Genomic DNA, 23,930 nt, shown 5'->3' with positions numbered 1-23,930 from the left:
GTGTTTCCAATCAGTCCCCAAGGAAAATCCTCAGCCTGCATGGCTTAGCTGTTTATCTGCTCTGCATGTGCCCTAATGCCTTGGGGGTGGCTTCTATTGTCTCCAGCTATCTTATTCCATAAAAGAGCTTAATTACTTCTTCTGTTTAGTCTGAATGGAAGGTGGCTAGCATGACCATAAGTTTTAAAGGGGCTGTGGTTGCCTATAGATCAATGACACTGTTTGATGGCAGCCATAACCACAATACCTTATCTCAAAACAGATTATTGTTCTTTTACACCATGCAACTTAATATTGCACAATAAATTATTGAAAGGTAAGTCATTCAAAAATTATTCCACATGTTGCTCAATTACAAGAAATAAATACTTAGAATTTGTAAAGTAGTTGAAAATCAGTCCTACAGAAACCATCAAAAATAATTCTGTCCACAGGCCACCTTAAAAAAAAATTCTTAAAAATATCTATCACTTTATTTGAAAAAAGCTACAAACTACCATATTTCATCTAATGACATTCAATTCTCAGACCTGACAATAAACACTCCTGATCTTCTGTAGTGAATGGCAGGGGAATGTTCTTTTAATTCCATTAATGCCCCTCTGCCATGTACATTGGTCAAACTGGACAGTCTCTACGTAAAAGAATAAATGGACACAAATCAGATGTCAAGAATTATAACATTCATAAACCAGTCGGAGAACACTTCAATCTCTCTGGTCACGGAATTACAGACATGAAGGTCACTATCTTAAAACAAAAAAACTTCAAATCCAGACTCCAGCGAGAAACTGCTGAATTGGAATTCATTTGCAAATTGGATACTATTAATTTAGGCTTAAATAGAGACTGGGAGTGGCTAAGTCATTATGCAAGGTAGCCTATTTCCCCTTGTTTTTTTCCTACCCCCCTTCCCCACAGACGTTCTGGTTAAACTTGGATTTATGCTGGAAATGGCCCACCTTGATTATCATACACATTGTAAGGAGAGTGGTCAGTTTGGATGAGCTATTACCAGCAAGAGAGTGAGTTTGTGGGGGGAGGGGGGGGTGAGAAAACCTGCATTTGTGCTGGAAATGGCCCACCTTGATTTTCATACACACTGTAAGGAGAGTGGTCACTTTGGATAAGCTATTACCAGCAGGAGAGTGAGTTTGTGTGTGTGGTTTATGGAAAAAAGGGGAGGGGGTGAGAAAACCTGGATTTGTGTTGGAAATGGCCCACCTTGATTATCATACACATTGTAAAGAGAGTGGTCACTTTAGATAAGCTATTACCAGCAGGAGAGTGGGGTGGGAGGAGGTATTGTTTCATGGTCTCTGTGTATATAATGTCTTCTGCAGTTTCCACAGTATGCATCCGATGAAGTGAGCTGTAGCTCACGAAAGCTTATGCTCAAATAAATTGGTTAGTCTCTAAGGTGCCACAAGTACTCCTTTTCTTTCAGCTCTGATGTGTCTCCCTCCTCTTCCCACTCTGATCCATCTTTTTCTCTATTCTCTGCTCTTATTTGTATCTTTGTTTATTTCAGCTGTGACCTATTATTTTAACCTACTAGCTGTCGTGTAAAACTTTACAGTGCAGAACAATATGAAAGATGAAAATTAGGCTGGAAAACTACTCAATATGAACAATTAATGCCAAAAGGGATTGGTGATAGTTGATCACCAAGCCGCTGGGCCTATACCCATGCAGAATTAATTCCTTGTCAGATTGAATTATCTTGGAGGCTAAAAATCCTGAAGGTTTTATTTTTTTTTACATATCACAAATGCTGAAAATTTTTGTTTTTGTTGCCTTCTGCTTTTCCAGTGTTGTTTTTATTTTTCAGTGTTTTAACTTCCATTGTTTTCACAGTTATGCAGAGTCAAAGCAATGGAAGTTCTGTGAAGAAATCATGAGGGTTTAAAAAAAAAACCAACACACCCCAGATTAAATTTTTTCTCTTTATAAGCCAGTTTGAAAGGAAGACTACTAGCCAGTGTACAAAATCAGATTAACCAGTGGAAGTTCATAGTGACTCCATTAACAAGGAAATTTATATTGGTAGTTATTTGTAGTATGTTTTAATTATTATCTGTGCAAATACTTAAGTATTCCAGAAATTAAAATAATCAGTATTGATTTGAAGACTCACCGTAAACTGGAAATCTTATAAGTTTTAAAAAATGATTTAAAAGTAGTTTCATGTTCTGCACCTGGCCTTTGAGTCCTGTCAATTTCTGTGGGTTTAGTATCAGTTTTTTTTAATTCAATTTTTTATTTTCTCATCTGCGTGAAAGTCCAAACAAACAAGTAAAACTGACTGACTCTACAGGCAAAACAGTGTAACTGGCATAGACTAAGGGCCCAATCCTGCAAGCACTCTTCTCAGGTGGACCATTGTGTCTACATGGAGTTCCGAGTATGACCAAGGTCAAAGTACTGTCAAATATAGGAAGTGAACAAATGGGGAGGAGTGGGGAAAGAGAAATACTGTACTGACCCTTAATAAAAGATACAAGTTTCTTAAGGTATATATAAACTTGTTGTATAGGAAACCTACGTCTGAAAACTTTCCCAATCAAACCACCTTTCTCAGTCCATTTATGATTGCATAGTAAACTAGAACTGATTGTAGCAATGAAAATGACCTGACTTCACTGCATGGTTAAATAATTAACAAAAGTAATGTTCCATTCATACTCATCACACCATTTTCAAACATTTATCTCGAAAGGAAATTTCTTCATTCAAGACTACATCTATGCCAAGTACAAAGCTGTAAAACAAGGTTGTCCATGCAGATGATTCAAAGAATGAGCTCCCTGCCACAAAGTGGAGCTTTTAATATTTGCATAGGCTTCTGTTTTGATTTTCAGAGCGTGGATGATGCCATGAGAGATTCTTTCAGTGTTTGCAGTGGGATGAGGAAAATCCTCACACCTGGGCCGAAGTGGACCCAGGAAGGTGGGCCAAATTTGTTTCCACACCTCCCTCTTCTTACATTTTATCATTAAACGTTCCCTTAGTTGGTGCGGGGCTGAAACCACATTAAAGATGGCCACCATTTTTCCACAGCATTTCCTGCACGTGAAAGGGAGGCTTCCTGTAACAAAGATGGCAGCCATTGCCTACTGTTTTTGAAAACTCAGGACTCAGGCAAGGCTGCCTTTAAGGAAAATGGTCTCACTTCCCATGCTCAATGGACAGGAAGAGGACATGCCAACATAGGGAGCAGTAGCGATGCCTAAAGGGAATGAGGGAGGGGTGTGACAGAAAAAGAGAAGGTGAGGATGCTGGGCCGATGAAGGGGAAGGGAGGGGAAATACAGAGACTGCGGGAGCAAGGGGGAGAACAGTGAGGGCAGGATCCTGGCTGCAGCGTGGAGGAATGCAGGATAATGCTAGTGAGTGGGTAGCAAGAGACAGAATGGCAGCCTCCCACCCTAAGGATAAGGGAGACTAAACCCTTCCCCCTGTGCCAGTAGCCTGGGAAAGGCCTCCATTCGTGTGGGCCTGTTCAGGGCTGGATTCGCCAAGCTGCAACGAGCAGCATGCTCCAGCTGGGGAAGGGTTCACCCCGAGAGACTCCCACCGCAAACACTTCCCCGTGACTTGGTTTAATCTTTTTATTTTGGGGCTGGGTCTCACTGAGGATTTCTTGTAACCCTTGTGGCTGGCAAGTGTGTATTCCCCCCGCCCCTAGCTGCAGGGAGCAGCCCCCGTTTCTGTGGCACCAGTTACCCCGGCCTGGGGGCCCAGGGCCCGACACGATAGTTGTGGGCCTAAGGCAGGCCGGCCCTGTAGCCTTCTCCGCAGGGCGCCCCCCCAGAGGGGATTCTCACCCCATTATGCCGCAAGGGCCAGGCCACCTTACTCCTTCCCGCACTAGGCCCTACCGGGTGAGGGGGCAGGCCCCGTTTCCCCGCCCCAACCCCCGTTGTCCTGCCCCCAGCGGGGGCCGGCCCGGCGTCCTAGTGCTTCGGGGGCGGCGGGGCCGGCCCTTTCCTGTGTGTGTGTCAGTCACTCGGCGGGGGGAGGGGAAGCGCTGAGCGAGCGAGCGAGCGAGCGGCGGCGGCGGCGGCTCCTCGGTGGGGGAGGGGCGGGCGCTGCACACACCGGCCTCCGCCGCTCGGAGCTCCTGGGCTGCCGCTAGAAGCGCCTGCGGGGCCCGCGCGGGGAGCCGGCGCCTGTGTCTGCGCTCGGCAGCGGCCGGCGGCCATGTCGACCGGCGAGGTGGAGCGGCTGGCGGCGGACCTGAGCGGGACCGGCGGGGATGAGGAGGAGGAGTGGCTCTATGGCGGTACGGACCTTCCTAGGCCCCGGCCTGGCCCGGCCGCCGCGGGCTCCCTCCCTGGCGCCGCGGTACGGGGACAGGCCGGAAGGGGAGCGCTAGGCCCCAGCGTGCGCAGCACTCACTGTCCCCATCGGCTAGGCCGGCTCCTTGGGCCGGGCCGGCTCCCTCCCGCCCCGCTCCCCGCGTGCCCACCTCCCGCGGGAGCCGCTCCGGGGGCCTGCTGGTGCTGGAACCACCTGCTAATGCGGCCGGCTTGGGGGCTGGGCATGGCCCACCCCGGGTCTCCTCATAACTAGTGAGATGATTATAGTGATCTGCGGCCCTGGGCCCCTCCGCCCCATTTCGGCCTGGTCCCCGCCTACTGCCTGGCCGCCCGAGGGTCTTCAGCGCTCCCCTCGTTATCCCCTTCTCCTCGGGCCTGAGGCCGCTGCTTGTTGTGTGCGACGCCTTTTAAAAAATCCATGATTCTCTCTCGTCTCGTAACTTCGCCATCACCATCCTATTTAGGCACTTCCTATATCTAGACTCCTCTGAAATACCACAGATTTAAAATGTGTATTTTCAAGTGTAGTTTCCTATTCTGTATAGCGACTGTACCATTGGCTGTAGAAGAGCTAAGAGGAAAAGGTTGTTTGGACACTGGGTTCATATAATGCTTTAGTCTATAATCTGTACCAAATCCACTCGTTTTGGAAAGGAGGCTTAGAATATAATGACTGCTCATAATAGATGTGCGCTAAGAGGGGTTTCATTTTCTGAGAGGTAATAGTGGTTCAGATGCTTCGAGGAAATCCTGGGGTGTGATTGGTATGGGAGTACTGAATACATGTTTAGGGACCATTACTGCAGCCTTCATTCACCTGAGTAGTTTCACCAAAATCCATGGGGTTGCTTGCGTGAATAAAGATAGCAAGATCAAAGCCTTATTTTTTGTCATGCCTTTTATATAAATTGTCTTAAAATTCTTTGAATTCTCAACACCAATAAACTGTCTTAGACGCTTCTTGTTGTAGATTAAAGTTTCATGTACATAACTCACATTTCAGTATAATGATAACAGTAAATAAGTGACCTAAAAATGAAAACAAGTTTGAAATACTGTAATTGCTCTTTCTCTTTTTGGTTTGAAACTTGTAGAGCTTGACTTCCTTGGGTATGTCTACACTGCCACTGGGAGTGAGTGTCTTAGACTGGGTAGACAGACTCTTCAGCTAGCATACTAAAAAATAGCCGTGTGGACATTGTGGCCTGGGCTCAGAGCTTGGACTGTCAAACCTAAGGTGTTGTGTGGGCTTGAGAGCCTGAGCTTCAGCCCAAGCCACAACATCAACACTGCTGTTTTTAGCATGCTAGCTTGAGCCTCACAAGCACGAGTCTGTTTTCCCTGACTGGGAGGCTTGCTTCCAGCTGCAGTGTAGACATACCCATTTACCCTAACCACATTAATGCTGCCTGCAAACTAAAATCCTGATACCACAAAGGGTCTGTTTGTGGAGCTCTATTGGCTTAAGTGGGGTGGTGTGTTGGCTCACATATCTGACCACACAGATCCAACTCAGGATTGGAGGGTCCACAGTTTTATTTAGTGGCATATTTAAAAGGGATCATTGTTTACATAAAGTCATTTGGTATAGGATCAGAATTAGAGCTTGCAAGATACTCTGCTATTTTTGACTCCATGGTTTCTAATACATAATTCTTAACTAATGTGTTTTTCTTTTGACAGATGAAAATGAACCAGAGAGACCAGAGGAACAAAAAGCTAGGTGAGTTTTTTGCGGATGATGCTAAACTGGGAGGAGTGGTAGATACGCTGGAGGGCAGGGATAGGATACAGAGGGACCTAGACAAATTGGAGGATTGGGCCAAAAGAAATCTGATGAGGTTCAATAAGGATAAGTGCAGGGTCCTGCACTTAGGACGGAAGAACCCAATGCACAGCTACAGACTAGGGACCGAATGGCTGGGCAGCAGTTCTGCGGAAAAGGACCTAGGGGTGACAGTGGACGAGAAGCTGGATATGAGTCAGCAGTGTGCCCTTGTTGCCAAGAAGGCCAATGGCATTTTGGGATGTATAAGTAGGAGCATAGCGAGCAGATCGAGGGACGTGATCGTCCCCCTCTATTCGACATTGGTGAGGCCTCATCTGGAGTACTGTGTCCAGTTTTGGGCCCCACACTACAAGAAGGATGTGGATAAATTGGAAAGAGTCCAGCGAAGGGCAACAAAAATGATTAGGGGTCTGGAACTCATGACTTATGAGGAGAGGCTGAGGGAACTGGGATTGTTTAGTCTGCGGAAGAGAAGAATGAGGGGGGATTTGATAGCTGCTTTCAACTACCTGAAAGGGGGGTTCCAAAGAGGATGGCTCTAGACTGTTCTCAGTGGTACCATATGACAGAACAAGGAGTAATGGTCTCAAGTTGCAGTGGGGGAGGTTTAGGTTGGATATTAGGAAAAACTTTTTCACTAGGAGGGTGGTGAAACACTGGAATGCGTTGCCTAGGGAGGTGGTGGAATCTCCTTCCTCAGAAGTTTTTAAGGTCAGGTTTGACAAAGCCCTGGCTGGGATGATTTAACTGGGGATGGGTCCTGCTTTTGTGCAGGGGGTTGGACTAGATGACCTCCTGAGGTCCCTTCCAACCCTGATATTCTATGAGTGTCTTGACAGTTGTGAATCTTCTAATGTAGTTTTGCAAAAAGTGTATTCAGAACAAATCATTTCACACCTGTTTCTTGCGAAGTGATAGCCACTTGTAAGTCTAACTTTAAATGAATTTGGGATGTTCAGTCTTAAATATGAAAGTTCACTTTTAGTTCAGGGTTATCTATATTGGTGCTTCTCAAGCTATCTGATGTGGGGGGCTGGCAGTTTTTTTTTCCAATGTGCGCACAGACCAGCAGCCGATGGCTTGCGGACTGGCACTGGTCCACGGACCACCACTTTGAGTGGCACTGATCTATATCACTATAGAAAGGACTAACAGATTTCTTTAACATAGCTTTTGTTACATTGGGAGCCTACTACTGTAGAACGAGGGACCCCCGCCACCACACTTAAATGGATTGTTATAGGAGGCATAGGGATATCTGCTGTAATTTACAGTATTTGCAATGAACATGAAACATATAAAATTTCAGCATAGAAGCTACAGTGAAATAAGAACATTTCGCTCTGTTTTCCAGGGGTTACTGCTCTCTTTGGAGGGCACGTGACACAAAAGATATTGACCAATAAAGGCATCCAGAACAATAAATATGACATTAAAAATATCAGCATGGAACCATTCATTTTTGCTAGTTCTTGGTTTTTATTCGTTTGACTTGATTAGAGTGTTCCTAAAGTCAGATTCTAGGGTTGAAACATATACTGAATGTTCCTGGGGATTGACTTGTTGGGGATGTACATGTTAGATTTCAGTTAACCCTTTTTAAATTGTTCCTGAGGAGTGGAATTGTCAAGAATGACTGAGATTCCCGAGCAGTAAGTGTTTTCTGGGTATCCCTTGACCAGGCTACTTAGTGCCTTGATGGTAAGGACTGAAATCTTCTACTTGATATGATTTTCTGTAGCGAGCAGAGGGCAGGTGTGATATGCTCACAGTATCTTGTGTTAGTGAGGAGATGTGCTGCTGCATTCTAATTTCCTCAGCAGTGGAACTGTCAGGCCCACATAGATTGTATTGTTGCAGTTCAGGCAGAAGATGACAAAGGCATGAATTACCAAAGCCAGGTTGTTATTCACAAGGATAGGACATGTCTTCTGGCCAGCGAGAGATAGTAGAACATGTTACTTGTATGTGCTGCTATGTGAGAGTTTAGCTTCAGCAAGAAATCCAGGAAAGCCTCCTAAATTGCACAGTGCCTACAAACTCTTCTTGGCATTTTATTCTACCTGTCAGTATAACCTAAGTCTTACAGTGGTTTAACGTCAACCAGCTTTCCTTCATCCAAGAGCATATCTGAGCCAAGCGTTGGTTTAACTTGGTGACAGAGATCATCCAGACGTCCCCACAACTGCAGCTTTGCCCAGTATCCCCTGCAACTGCAGGGTGTGGAGACTGAGATTGTGCCAAGATATAACTCGGGAAGGCTGCATCTTCATTTCTAGGCTGAAACTACACTGAAGACTTTGGCCCAGGTATTTAGGTGTTGCTGTGCTCAGATTTGCAGAGCTTAATTGTTTTAGAGTCTGATCCCCACAGTCTATGGTTTTACACTCCTAAGTGCCTAAATCCCTTTTGAAAAAAGATTTAGGTTCTTAAATCAGGTGTCGTGACAGTGAGCTCAGCAATGCCGAAGTACCTTTACAAATCTGAGCCTTTTAGAAGTTTTCCCATCATTAGTCTAGCGCAATGCAGTTCTGCTGTTGCTGATGGAAGCGCTAAAGTAGATTAGAGATCTGGCATTTTTACAGTGTCATCTAGACATGCTGTTTTAGTGTGGTTTTTTTTTCACTATAACCTATAGATAAGCGTGACAATAATTTTCTTCTTTTATAATTTCAGCAGATAATATTGCTTACATTGATAAAAATAGAAAAATGCTAAAAATTAGCACAGTTGGAGGAAATTATGGGAGTCAGACAATTATTGAATGAAAGTAGATGTTGAGATTCAAAAAGTTAAAGCTTTATAAACCATTAAAACACAACTTTTCAGCAGCACATGTATACACAAATATACAAATGAATATCCTGAAATCAACAAATTATACCTGTTGTTACAAATTCACTATGAATGAATAGTAAAAAGTCTAAATCACTGGATGTTGACTCTATACTCGGCCTATCTGTAAATTTTGGTTATCATCTATGGAAATGTATTTCTGTTTGTGTGTGTGTATCGAGAAATCCACGTGTACCAATTAAAAAATCTAATCCTTCGAAGCCTGCTTATAGTCACCCATAGTAACTAGCTCAGAGCAGGGTTAGATGACAATGTTAAAGGACTAAACCAATATATTCAACCTTTTCCACCTTTGCAAACACTGATGCTGAGGCTGCACTGGTGTTTAACCAATGGTGGAAGAATTGCTAATAATTTTCAGTGTCATCAAGGCCACAATGTGGAGTAGCTGTAGTAAGTGCTTTATTCCCTGCTGGAAACAACTATCGCAAGACTGGCCTTTCTTCTCTGAATTTTCTGGAGCAACTGCATCAAGACTGAATTTTTTTTTACCCCTCCCTCAGAGGGCAATGGTGGGGTAGAGATTTGAAATTCAGTGCTTTACAGCTGTCTGTTATGTAATGACTTCTGTATTCCACAGTGGATTCAGTTCTAATGGAGTGAAGCTTCACTATAAGAGGAATGAAAGTCCACTAAAATGCACTCAGGCAATTTCGGACTTGCATACTCCCTTCATATGGAAGTAGAATCATTATATATGATCGATTATGATCATGTTCCACTGTATCTATTACTTGTAAACATTTGAATCCAGTTTTGCTATCCACGGGGTCATATTTGTGGACAGGAGTCAATGAAAATTTAAACAAATTTCTTATAATGAAATAATCCCTTTTGTTTCAATCTGTTTTCTAATACTACTTTCATATTGGTGAGTCTTCTGATATTGATGGTGGAAATTACACTATCATGTTGCCTTCTGATTTTCTAATATCTTCTCTAAATAATCTCCAGATTCTTCTTCCCCATAGTGTTTCATTGAAATGCTCGTGAGGCTTTCTTCTTTTCTAGGTTTTCAGACCCTTGGGGCTAGATTCACAAAGTCCAACATTTACGTGCCACTGGCATTCACTAACTACTGCTCAGCTGCTGCCTAATCACCTTTAAAGGATAGTATTTAGGCTTCACTCTCTCATCATTTTGTACTGGTTAGCTTAGGCAGCTCTCCACCAAGCATGCTGACGTCTGTGAATCCCTTATTTTTAGGCACCTAACTTTCCCTGTGCATTGTGTGGGGAGCCAACTCAGGGTTGTGAATTCCACTAGGTGGCAGAGGGCTTAAGTCCCCCTTGGGAATCTAACCTTCAGTGTAGTTGTTTGATTTCCTAATCTTGCTGCCATCAGCTCCATTTCAACAACTTTTGTCAAAATGGCTATCGTGCTAGTTTGCTTAGTTAGGTGTGCAGTAAAAGTGATTTGTCACATTTGAGTACAGCTGATGATGAAAAGAAATACTGAAAGAACACAGAGCCATGGAAAGTTAATAATGTACCTGCATTCTCCGAGATTCACTGTACTTGAGCATGTCTAATCAAAAATATTTTCATGCTTATTGAACCAGCTCTGTGGCAAATAAACTTTAAATTGTATTTGCCATAGTAATAAAATGTGCTGGACTAGTTGTTCGATGTATTGGTTATTTTTAAGGCTTTGTAATGATCTCATAATTAATGTCACACTGGAAAATCTGTTTTCTTTTTAGAGTATTGACTATGTGGTAGTTAAAATGATCAGCTGTTAAATGAGTTGGTTCCTGGAGTTTTTAGTCAATAGTGCCACACCTGACCACAAAACAAACCGTCCTGATTGACAGTAATTGGCATCACTGTTGGCAGTGTGTAGAATGGATACTAAACTACCTCCTAACCCCTAAATTGGCTTATTTCAGGTTCGGACAGAGTGGGGAAGGTTGTACTACTACTAATGCTCTAGTCTCCATTCTTGTAATTCCAGCAAGATTCAAAAATGTTACATTCAGTGATTTGTTTTTTAACTTGACAGTAGCCAGTGTGTCAACAGTGATGTGAAACACCTAGGTTTGAATCCCAAAACCAGATTCAGTCCTGGTAACGAGCAGATACAACTCTCATTGAAGCATTGGGAGTGTTGCCAACTTAAGTTAGTACTGAATTTGTTTTTTTGACTGATTGCCCATCCAGAAAGAAGCTGGGACAACAGACCCCATCTCAAATAAATCTGTTAGTCTTTAAGGTGCCACCGGACCCCTTCTTGTTTTTGTGGATACAGACTAATACGGCTACCCCCTGATACTAGACTCCAGCCAGTGGCTTGAGGAAATAATTTTAAGTACCAGTATTCTCTTTTTCAGTTAAGGAGCATTGGTCAGCGTGGCTCTTGTATGTTGTTTTTTGTTAAGCAACATAAACAAGGATGTCAACAAAGTGTTAGAAATTTAGTTTAGTAGTCAGTTTTTGCTGTCTCAGAAGCAACAAAACACTGGCTATTGCGTTAACTTGTTTATAAATTTGAGTGCCACAATGACTTAAAAAACAAACAGAATTTTCAAAACTGGTGGACATTACAAATCAGGTTACAACAAATTTAAAGGCCAATCAAATGTTGTATTTAAAATATCTTATACTATTGTGCCAGATAAAAAAAGAAAAAGAAACCTTGATAGACATTTTTTTGAAGCATTCTTGGATGTTTAGGCACACGTCTTTCACCATTTTAATCGAAGACGTGTCTAAACAACCTAGTCATTGTAAAATCTGAGTCCTCATTTTGCATACTAAGGACCAAATCCTCCTCCTGTTATACTCAATGAAAAAGCTCCCTTATGACTTCAATAGGTATAGGATCCAAACATGGTGAAAAATTGAAAATACAGTACTCAAAAAATATCTAGTTCACATAATTTGTGTCACCTGATAACTTAATGTCAACTTTACACTATCTCTTAGAATATTTTTGCTTAGCAGTCATATAAAAGACTGCTGGGACATTGACTGTACTTCAAAATACTGTATCAGTGCTTTTTCACTGTAACATGTAGGTACACGTAGTAACTAGCTTGCATTTTCTGTTTTTAAGTGCTCCACCTCCTTCTGCAAATGAAGAGGAAGCTGCTGAAAATGGTGTAGTGAAAACGGTAATTCTAAATATATATTACAGACATTAGTTAATACGCTTTGCTTTCACATGGGGCAGTGATAATTTCAGTGACTAAAGAACTTCGCTAAAGTAACTGACTTTACATGTTAGTTTGTAAGTTGTCACTTTATTTGGCTAATTTTCAGTTCATTTTTTATGTGCAATGCTTGCCAGAAATTTCTTAACACCCGAAACGGTACTTTTTCTGTCACCTTCTGTGTCTCTCGTGGGTTAACCTTTCACTAAGAATTACCTTTAAATGGGTCTAACAATGACCTAATAGGAATGTTGAAACTTATCTAATGTTTGGAAAGTGTTTTGTGGTTGTCGGATTAAAAGCACTGTGAAAATGATAATTACTGTTTGTGCTGCAAACGTTTTTTTGGGGGGATAATTCTGATTTTGTAAATGAACAATGGTTTTAATATTTTGGACACATGGAGACAACTAGTTAGTACAATGTTTTAAATGTGTATGCATGTTAATATTCATTTCTAATAACGTCTGCCCCTTCCCCCTTTTGCATCTCCAGGCAATTAACTTGTATGCTACAGAGAAGAACCGTATATTAAGACATGTTAATAAAATTAAGGTTATTAAGGGAAAAGGAGGAATAGGAAGGGTATACATATTGGATCAACAGTATGCCTTAATTTTATAAATTCCTGAGTAACAGGAAAAAATCAGATAATTTATTCAAGGACTATTATTGGTATACATTGAATAGGTTATTTGATGAGTAGTATTCACCCAGCTGTAGAAAAAAGAAATGGTTTATGTAAATTATTTAATGAAAATTTTTGATGTTTGCTGAATTTCATGTACCTGACCATTGTTTTTACCAGCATTTGTATATATTAGTATTTGATTTGCTGAGAAAGTGTAAATAAAGATGCAGAGAACTTGTTTTCTCTTATTTTTGTATTCTTTCCGTGTTGAGCAGGTGATGGAAGAGCTGAACTGTTATGGACTAGGTAGACAAACTGCGGTCTTGGGTAGCCAAAACCAGTTTTTCTTTACTATGCAAAATGTTGCATTTCACAAATAGTGTATTGACATTCAAGATACTTAAGTCTTATCACCCCTTTGCATCCAGATATCATCAATGTTTACGTAGACTCAATGGATAAGTTTGGTTTTCCTGGTAGCACCCTGTTGTGCTAAGCAGTAGATGCCAGCTGTAAGCCAAAAAGTATAAATTAACTTGTTTTGTTTTTCCATCAAAGTTCTCTGGAATGGATGCTTAAGTCTATGATATTTTAGGCAAATATCTGATTGTACCTTTTATGTCTGTTTTTGTTGAAGAAGGTGACAGAGGCTGAGGATGACAGTGACAGTGACAGCGATGATGATGAGGATGATGTTCATGTCACCATAGGAGATATTAAAACGGGAGCTCCACAGTATGGGTAAGTTATTTTCAGTGCCTGAATATTAAGTGTTTGACTCAGATCTTGCAGCAAATATAATGCTTAAAATAGAGGACAACTAATTTGTTCTGTGTGCTTCTATTTAGCCTTTTCATCTGGTTAACCAATTAAAATTTAATTATCAAATTGATCTGAAAACAGAAAACTGTAAAATAGAATTTCTGCAAGGAAGAACCAGCAGATGGGTTACATTTTCACTTTCAGTTTCTGAAAAACACAGGGTGGGTTTGATTTAAATCATGATGTAAATCGCTAGTCAGGAAGACTCGATCTAATCATGGATTGCTACATAAAAGTGCATTCTTGTTGGTCGTTATAACCTTAATACATATTTTTCACAACTCAGAGATAGATGTAGGTTTCATTTTTAGAAGGTACACACTATACATTTTTAAAGTGATTTATTTTGAAAACTTTTCAGATTCGTTTTAGAGTTATACCAGAAAATGAATGATTGTTTGGTTATTACATTTACCAAAGGTAACTGAAGCAGATATTTATGAAGTCATTGGGAGGCGAACTATCTCCAATTCAACGGGTTAATCATTAATATTTGGAGGATTTTCTTGCCATGCTGTATTAGGAGGAGAACATCACCAGAGAGACATTTAAATTGTTTTATTTAACTAAAACAACAACGTTCTGTATTCTGGATTTTTTTTCTTCAACAGCAAACATATAATATTTTAACAAAACAAGCATATGAATTTTTGAATTTAGTTAAGCATTCAAGTTTTTTAAAATCAGGTTTGTTTTTTAAAATTGTTTTTAATTAAAATAGTTAATTTTTAAAAAAAAAAAAATATTTCATTTAAATCAACTATGTGAGCCAGATCAACATGAGAAACTTAAAATATTCTGCTGCTAACTCAGTCGTCTTCACCTTCATTTTCCTGTTTGTTCATAATCTGGAAAAGAAAAACAAGTTTTCCTGCTTTTTCAGGTCCCAAAAAATTTCTCACTTCGGAATGATTTAGTTTAGAGGAAGAAAATATTCTTTCTACGGAAGCAGAAGAAGCTATTGCTGTTAAAAGTGAGATTATCACTTCAACAGTCTCTGAATCCAAGAGCTTGAATGACTTCTTACCAGTTCACTGGAGTGACTTTCTTTAAAACATCATCAGCAAACACATAGTTCTTGAATGGTTCACCCTTAGGTCTGAAGTTTATTATAGTTGGCATTATGGAGGGATGTTTGCTGGATGTCCATGTCCTAGCCAGTTCATCTTCTTCAGCAGTTAAGGTTTGACCCTGGTACCAAGTATTGAGAATATTTGGAAGAAAATGACCTGGAGATAGTCCTTGTCCCATTTGTTTTTTTAGTGCTTGTAATTTAACTCTGTCATTGCATATTTCTCTTTTTAAGATCTCACTCAGTTCCTTCCAAATTTCAACAGCATCAGCAATAAAACAGCTATTTCCCTGCATTTTGTTCAAGGCTACAGAAATAGGCTTCAGGGTACTCGGCATGTGTTCGACATTTCTCTTAAACCCAATGCTGAGAACTTTGGCTGTGACAGTGCCATCTGTTTTTTCATGAACTGTCATCAGATTAGGCAAGTTCTTGATCTAGTGCTCAAAACGGTCCACTACTGAGTTCCATCGTACATCTTGTGGGAGAGTTAGCTTGGTTCCTCCCACTTTTTTCAGAGCAGCTGCTACAAAGTGGTTGTTACAGAAGTATTTTGCAGTTTCAACAACATTAGCCTTTATTTCTGGAACACTGAAGCCTTTGGCTAGGTGGTACATTGAATGAGCACTGCAGAGGCATGTTGTTAGCTTGGGACTCTCTGCTAAATAATTTCTTCTCATCTTGGATACATTTGCAGCATTGTCTGTGACTAGACATTTGAATTTTTTTTTTTCAGTTTGTTCTAGCTTTTACTGCTACTACTTGTAAGTATTCTGCTGTGTGTGCATTTCCTGTTGTATCAATTTTTTCTGTAAGGAAGACATTCCCTTTTTCTGTTGTCACACAAGCACATACAACAGGATCATTGTGGACATTGCTCCACCCATCAAGACTCAGGTTAACAATTTCACCCTCTAGACCTTTTGCACACCGCTCAATTTCTCTTTCATACACTTCATCTGGCAATTTGTCTGAGACATCTGCTCTGTTGGGTGGACTGTATTCTGGTCTTAATGACTGAACCGTGTTAATGAAGTGTGCGTTCAGTCATACGGAAAGGAGAGTTTGTTGCATAAACAAACAGGGCAATTTTTTCATCAATTACCTCTTTTTGTAATCTGCTGGTTCTTATCACAAACTTAGTTATGGTTGTTTCTGGATGATGGAGAATTTTTTTTCTTTTTGCTACAGGTTTGAGTTCACTGTGGCTATGTGACATACATGATGTGACTGAAACACTATCATTGGCAGATAACTCTGAAACTATAGAAAATGATGGTGAGCTTGAAGGTGGATAGTTTTGAGAATCCTGTATGTTGAGGATGGATTCTCCTAAACAAAATAAGATAATGCAGTTATTTAATTATTATTACCATACTGCTCATTTAGTATTACTCATTGCATTCACTGACACTCAGTACTATTTTAAAGGTGAAATTGTAAAAGGAAGATCTGCCTATTTCATCTATTTATTTTTATCACAACTGCATCTAAAATGATAGGCTAACAACTATATTTTTTGCTCAAACATGAGAATTCAAAAATAGTTCAGAAGGAAGACAGGCAGTCCTTAAGACAGAACTATGAAATAAAAAAGTTTACCAACCTGAAGATCCTGCATCTTCAGACATGTTCTTTTCATCATCTTTAACGCAGCTTCCTCCTGAAAAGGAACACTTCTCATGATGTTGTTTCATTCGGGCAACCAGGCCTTGCATTTCTTTGTTGCACTGTTTGCATGTTGCACGCATGCCTGTCTTACTCACAGGTAGAGGAACTTCATTGAAACGTTCCCAAACTGGGTCTCTTTTACAGTCTGTTGCCATTTCAGGTTTTCCTTTCTAGTGAGAGAATGGTATAATAGTTCTCAAATCAATGAAGGGTACACTCAAAAAGGCCTCAAGACTTCTGAAATATACTGCTCAAACAGTTTCACTTTTGTTTCTATTGCCTTTCCCTCCCTTCTCGCATTTATCTCCAGACTTCTTCTCCTTGTCCAGAGCTATGCTGCCCCCAACAATCTTTTCTATTCATTGAACTTTCTGAAACTTTGCACTTTTAGAGAGAGGTAAGGGAATGACTCTGTGTACACAAATTTGCAGAGGGACAACAGGGATGAGGTCAGTTATTTCTCAGCACGCCCCCCCCCCCCCATTTATATATTTGAAACCATTTTTGCTGTTAACAAGCATGTTATCTCTGGAGACACAAATCCATAGTTTGAGAACTGCAAAACTAAGCATCTCTGATGGTATCTTCTAGACTGAGCACTGAGTCTCATTGGGTAGATGGAAAAATTAACCTAAATAATCTATACAGAAGCCCCTGGAACCCCATAAGATTGGGTCCCTAATTCATGAACTATTGGAACTCATTTACAAAACTTTTCTTAAACATTACATGAATATATTGTCTCATACTATAGAATTGGAATTTATAATCCCTATTCCATGATGAGATATCTTTGAGCTATAATGTATCTTAAATAAAACTACCTTTAGATAGGTTTCTTCCTCAAAAAGCATTTTATTTAAAAAATCAGTTTTTTTTTTAAATCATTGATTTTTATCCACCCTGGAAGAACAGTTGCATTGCAGAAACGTATGGTGGCTGAGACTTACAGTTTTAATTAAGTGGCAATATAACCAAATTAGAATTTTAGGTTAATATTTATGATATATTGACTTTTCCTTTGCAAACTGGAAAGTATTATGCACAAAGAGAACATTAAATATGTTTGTTCTCAATCTAGTTTCTAGTGGACAAGGTGCATATTAAAACACCATCATACCTGGCATTTTTATGATGTTCATAGAGGATTTAGTGGACTTCAGGGTTGAACTGGCAGTCCTTAGAGATGGTCCCTCAAAGTTAGGGCTCAGGCACACGGTTGGGCTGTGTAGAAAAACTTGCATTATCACTGTCCTGTATTTTTTTTCCTGTGAATAGAGGACTTCATTTTCACTTTCTGCTACCCCAACAACTTTAAAGAGTACTAAGTTCACTTAAAATTATGGAATACAATTTTCCAAGTGAATTATGTATTTACAAGGATTCTGAAGGAACAGCACCATTAAAGAATGAAAGTCTACTTTAGGGTTGCTGTTCACGTGTAGAATAAAATTCTATTAATCTCATGCCTATGATAATACTGAGCCAAATTCTGCTTGCCTTTCTCATATGTGTAGTCCAGTAGACTATTTACGTGAATAGAACGAGTAGAGTTTAATGCTGTATGTGCTGCAGTAGTACATTTTTCTAGGCATAATTTACTGGGTTATGTACACTATCTTAACAGTCTTACGTACACAGTCTTAACTTTAGAATTATGTTGCATATTCTTCAGTTTTGCAAAGTGTTCACTATTCCAGAGCTTTTAGTATTTCATATCTTAAAATAACTAAATTTGCCAAACTGTGCAATATTAAAAAATGCAAACTCTGTCATCAGTATTTGTGATTGATTGTCATTTCAACAGCATACTGCATGCTCTGGAGCTGGTCACTCTTGGATAAGGAGAACCTGGAGGGGGGGGGAATAGGGAGGAAGGTTAGGATTACATTTTTCATGGCCAGGGTACCCCTCTTACTCTGACTACCTAGATTATTAGCATATTATACTAAAGTTTATTAAACTGAGTACAAGGAATTTTAAATAAAGTGAACATTTTTTCTAAAAAGTCCTTCCAGAACAAGGTTATACAATGAATTTGTCACCCACTCTTGCTTTTATGAATGGAAAATAGATTTTAAAATTAATTCAGTTTTAGTTTAAATAAACTTTAGTACAGTAAGTTATTTTACAAGCTTAAATTATCTCCATGTATAATATTTAGTTTTGGCCATTGATAAGAGAACTATAAAATTTTCTCAACAAAGTCAAATACTGATGTAGCATGTCATACCAGAAGAAAAGTGCTATTTGCCAGTCTTGCATTATTGCAATGCAAATTACTTTTATTTAGGAAGAGAACTGGAATGAGAAAGATGTTGCAGGATAGTTACACCATAAATTGTACCCTGCCTTTTACTTACCAAGATTATATAATAAAAGTGTCTTCACTACATTTAGGGGCAAATACTACCTGTGAGGATGAGCCAGTTGCACACATCCTGGGGTAGAACTTGTTCCTTGGTGTCCTGAGTTACAACACCATTACTGGGCCTTTTCAAGTGACAGCACTCTATTATTAGAGCAGTGTCGTGTCTTGTTTATAGTTAAGGTATTTTTATATATTTGCACTGGAAGTTCAAGATCTGTTGGTATCTGTGAAGAAAGTTCTATTGGCCTAATTTTTGTTTGCCGTTTTTGTAACGTATAGTTAGTGTAAAGATATGAGATTTGTTTAATTTACTGAGGAGTATTTGAGGTGGTACAAAATAGCATTTTCAGCAAAAGACACAAGGGTATGTACTTATTGAAACTACAATAACCTTTCAGTCAGTTTTGATAAATGCTTATTCTTCCTGCTTCAGTACAGATTAAATGATAATAATGAAACAACAAAGACTCTTTATCAAAAGCATTCTCCAGTTCTAGTTCCCTGGCATCCTCTGTATCCCTAAGTGAGCCCTTTTTTATTTCTTTTTTGGTCCTGTTAATTCTTGAGGGTCTGTCATGGTCACTATGCTTTCAGCACCCAAAGTGTGATTGAGACTTCAGTGCCATTTATTAATTGGAGATATTGCTATTGAGTGTTGGAGTGATGCACTGTCTTGCTCCTAGACTCATCTCTCTACTTCTGCGTTGTTAGTTTGGAGAGCTAGATATTGAGAATGATAATCAAGTCTAGGTCCTCTTCTTGTTTCTGGATATGGCTAACCATTTTTGTCAGTTTTCTCTACCTAATTCAGTTTTGTTAATTTCTTGAAGCTATGGAACAGCTCCTGTGAATCTCAACATCAAGACAGGAGGTCGAGTTTATGGATCTTCTGGTAAAAAAAAAAAAAAATGTTTGCACATTTATATTAATAGAAAAATGTAACCAATGCAGTAATCTGTGGTAGTAGCAGCACATACTCTGTTTTTAGTAACAATTTTTGCCTAAAGTTTCTGCACAGTGTTGGTGAATTAGACAAATATAAAAGTAACATTTTAGTCCATTAGCTTTTAGTGCAGAGGTCCCCAAACTGAGGGGTGCACCCGCCTAGGGGGACACGGAGGAATGTTTGGCGGGGCGGGGCCTGGGCCAGCTCCCATGGGGAGTGGGGAGGGAGCGCCACCCAGACCCCCTCTGCTCTTAGCTCTGCTCCAGCTCTGGCCCCACCCCTAGCCTCGGCCCCTAGCTGGGAAGTGGGGTGGACAGGTGCAAGGGGGGGCGAGACCCTGAAAAGTTTTGAGACCGATGCTATAGTGTATTAGATCTGCTGATATATTCAGAATTAGGGCCGTAAAAATTGTATAGTTGCATTATGTATAATTTAATCCTAACATTTAAGGTAATACAAATAATGAAAAATAATATAAATAGCATATTATCAGTTGTACAGCAGAAGTCCCTGGAGAAACATGTTTGCCTTTGTATTTACCATCTATACCATAAGGCACTTAAAGGGTAACACTTAGTTAACCTCTGTTGCTGATTTCTACTATTGCATTCTCTCAGCTCTCTCGTAAAAATTCTGTTTGCATTCCAGCAGTGATGAATGAGCTACAACTGCTTAGATAATATGAGCTAACAAGATGCATAACAGGTGTCATGACTTGGACCGTTGTCTTCCCTTGCTATATGTCTAATTTAGATGGTATACAGCTTGGAGAAGAAAACTCTTTTTAACTGTCTGTAAAGCACCATTTATATCTATGGCACTATAAAATAATGATGATAGATCTGCACAAATTAATGAGTCAAAGTACGTGGCAGAAATATATATATAATTTAAGATCCAATATACAATGCTTGCATTTTGCTATAAAACTACTACTATATGTAAAGCTTTGGATGATATATTCTTGAATGTGGAAGGGCCATGTGATGTCCTGAGTGCAGTGGAAAAGGTGTGGTGCCACTTCATGGCAAGGGCAGGGCACAGCACGGAGAAGCCATAATTGGAGACTGCTCTGTGAGTGCATGCGTAGAGCACAGCTCAGATTACAATAGAAGGGTTTCAGCATGTGGCTGTTCAGATGGTCTGTACCCTGACCTTTTGGTTCTGGGGCAGGGGTTGCCTGAGAGGAGGATTTGTGTTTCACAGGGACTTTTTTCATGTCATCCACTTAAGTTTATTGGAAACAAGAAATAACTGTGATGCCTCTAAAACCAGTCCTCAAAACACCAATTATGTTAACTGAAATTTCTGATAAAACAAACACATGTATAAAACTATTGTTTTATGAGCATTTGGTGTACAGTAGTTAGTCTACAAAAATTAATTACAGACCATGTAGTTGCTATTAATTCACTGTAGGTAAGTTGGAAGGATAAAATGTGTTTAAGATAGTAAAGAAAATCATTTCATTTAGATTATAAGCTCTTTGAGCAAGGATTCTTTCTTCTACTTGTTTGTAAAATGCCTAGCACTCTAGTGCTGTATAACTTGTCAAAAATAAAATTTTAATTTTAGGAAAGTCACATGAAAAGTGTTGCATTTATTAAAATCCCTTTTACAGAGTTAAGTTACGATTTTTGTTTCTTTTCTTTCTAGGTGCAAAAGTCAAAGGAGTTGATCTTGATGCACCAGGAAGTATTAATGGTGTTCCACTGCTGGAAGTAGATTTAGATTCTTTTGAGGATAAACCTTGGCGAAAACCAGGTAATATTTCTGCATGACATTCTTATTGCATAATAATGTATACATCAGTTGAAATACAAGTATATTTAATAGATTACTTTGGAGAGTTTTTACCCACAGCAGATTAATTTAGTGGTAACGCCCTACAAATGGAAGTAATATACACAGTAGTATTCGTGTTTAATTGTACAATTAATGAGCTAAATCATCCAGTCCTTCTTGAAAAACCTGTAAAGGGAGATGAGTTACTCTGATGAGAATGTATTATTCTGGAGTTCCAGGGTATCCACTACAAACACCTGTCAACAAGTGGCGGGGAGAAAGGGTCATGGTATATGCCCAGCTAAATTCATGGACATCCTGAGAGATCCATGAGTGGAAAATCCAAAGTTCTCTAGGGTTGTTGCCATTGGCTCCATGCCTGAATGTGCTACCAGAGATAAAGCAGAAAGTAATGTTACTAGCAGTAAAAGCTACATAGAATGATTACCCCTTAGCTCTTGTCACTCTCTGATATATTGTATTCATGCAGGGCACCCACAGACTTTGAGGAGAAGGTTGACTCTTAGGGTCTCTGCGTGTGTTCATTGTTTTCTGCTTACCTCTCTCCCAATACATATGGTAAAGCCAGATTTGGCCAGTATTTGCATTCTTTTTATCCCTCTAAACTGCTCATTGGAGTATTTTGTAAATTGCTTTGAAGATGGAAATGATGTCTTTACAAAGATGTAAGAGGCATATTGCTTTTTGATTTATTATTTGAAGCCTGATCTCTGCAAAATTGGAATGTATAGCATGACCAGAATAGACATCAAATATGTTGAACTGTAGAAGGTTGCATATTATTCAGTGTAAGAAATCTATAATTCTTAACATTGGGACTTTCCCCTGATTTCTGATTCTTTCTGTTGCTATAAACAAAGCAGAAATAGAAAAGGAAGGATGAGTTATAATGCTTAATTCTTAGAATTTGTGCTTTTCTGTTTGAAGGTGCTGATCTTTCAGATTATTTCAATTATGGGTTTAATGAAGATACCTGGAAAGCTTACTGTGAAAAACAAAAGAGGATACGAATGGGACTCGAAATTTTACCAGTTACCTCAACTACAAATAAAATTATGGTAATTAATAACATTTTTGTGGTATTCCATAATATGTAAACACTCCGTCCCTCCCTCCCCCCCCATAAAGCTGTTACGGTGCTGTGTCACTGTTTGTGTGTTAGAAACCTCTTCTGTCTGGTACAATATCATTATTAATAAGTTCATACTTTTTCTTTTCCCGCCACCCAGAATCTTTCTCTGTTCTTTCGTTGACTATTTGTGCAGATAGTGGCACTGCTAGGCTGTAACCATGTGTTAGTCATGATGTAGCCCATCAATTCAAAGTTGTGTGGTATCTTAATGGGCAATGTGTTATTTAACTTAGGCCGAAGACAATTCTATGGAAGTAACACCAGGTGCAGAGATTCAAGATGGCAGATACAATCTTTTTAAGGTGAATTTTAGTAAACTTTCCTTGGTTGCTCTCATTTTTGTTGAGTATTGCTTCCCATACTACTCTCAAGTGATAGAGGCAAGATTGAAGTGGACGTAGCTGTTTTTCTAAGCTCTCATCTTACATCAGTGACTTTCAGTGTATCTCACAAAGTTGCTGAATTTAAAAAAAAAAGTTTGTTTTGTTATCACTGCTACAAGCATGTGAGTTAATGGCCTAGTGCACTAACAATTGCTAAGTGAAACTATACTTGCTTTATGTGGTGGTTTTATTTTTTTAGTTATAGTGCATTTGTTATTCAGGTTAAAGAATTCCTGCAGTGGTTCTGGAGAGGCTTTGGAAGCTATTGGAGGATGTTATGGCACGATATTTTACCCAACAGCCTTGTAGTTATTTTACTTTATTTTGTACCCTTCATCCTCAGTGAGTCTGAGATGTGAAGATATCTTTTCTTTTAGGTTCTTCTGTTGTCTAATGTGGGTTAGATGTACTCTGCTTTATTTCCATCTGATATTTGTCTAAATGAGGACAAACTGCCATAAGAAAATATCAGTATTTTAACAGAAACACAACCTAGCTACTTGTTTTTATTTTCAGTAGACTGGAGTGAAGCATTGACTTAAATTTTCTCTTTTTTTGAAAGTCACTCTTTAATCATTCAATTTATATTAAAACTGCTTTTAATATAAATAAGTCTGTAGATTCAGTTGCAATACTAAAGTCATTTTATTTTGGTTGTTGAGTTGTAATGTATGGTAAGTATTTCATTCTTGAACTTCATTAAAACCAGTTCAGAATAGATGATTGCTGTTTCTCTATTCCATGCTACAGCAACAGAAACAGCAATTGTAGCCAAGTGGGTGGGGTTTTTTTTGTTTGTTTGGGGGGGGGGTGCGCCATTTCTCACTCCTACATTGCTGCAGTGTCCACTGGTTTTCTTCTCTGTCTCAGTGAGGATATTCTTTACAGTAGCTTCTGTAGCTTTTCTTTCCACCATGTTCATCATGGCAGAGTTCAGAAAATGCAAGGAGTGTGGTCTCCCATTGCAACTAACCATTAC

The 23,930-nt window shown here is 39.5% G+C and overlaps 1 protein-coding gene across 11 annotated transcripts in view; it reads left to right on the top strand.

Moving 5' to 3' along the window:
• Positions 1-3,223: 3,223 nt before the first annotated feature.
• FIP1L1 (factor interacting with PAPOLA and CPSF1) overlaps positions 3,224-23,930 on the top strand; it is a 70,505-nt gene continuing 49,798 nt past the window's right edge. The window contains exons 1-8 of one of the 11 annotated variants that reach the window (XM_048848302.2): positions 3,224-3,269; positions 6,005-6,044; positions 12,021-12,078; positions 13,386-13,489; positions 19,515-19,576; positions 21,287-21,394; positions 22,364-22,494; positions 22,802-22,870. In XM_048848302.2, the coding sequence (XP_048704259.1) occupies positions 3,239-3,269; positions 6,005-6,044; positions 12,021-12,078; positions 13,386-13,489; positions 19,515-19,576; positions 21,287-21,394; positions 22,364-22,494; positions 22,802-22,870 (603 nt within the window). In that variant the 5' untranslated portion in view covers positions 3,224-3,238. Of the gene's footprint in view, positions 3,270-4,073; positions 4,285-6,004; positions 6,045-12,020; positions 12,079-13,385; positions 13,490-19,514; positions 19,577-21,286; positions 21,395-22,363; positions 22,495-22,801; positions 22,871-23,930 lie in introns of those variants that run through there. The other 10 variants (XM_048848300.2, XM_048848299.2, XM_048848298.2 and 7 more) reach the window with 10 other exon arrangements.

Source organism: Caretta caretta, chromosome 4 (genome assembly GCF_965140235.1).
Source record: "Caretta caretta isolate rCarCar2 chromosome 4, rCarCar1.hap1, whole genome shotgun sequence".
NCBI classification, from domain to species: domain Eukaryota; kingdom Metazoa; phylum Chordata; order Testudines; family Cheloniidae; genus Caretta; species Caretta caretta.
The sequence above is the reverse complement of the archived record's forward strand: the minus strand, read 5'-3'. Positions and strand labels throughout refer to the sequence as shown.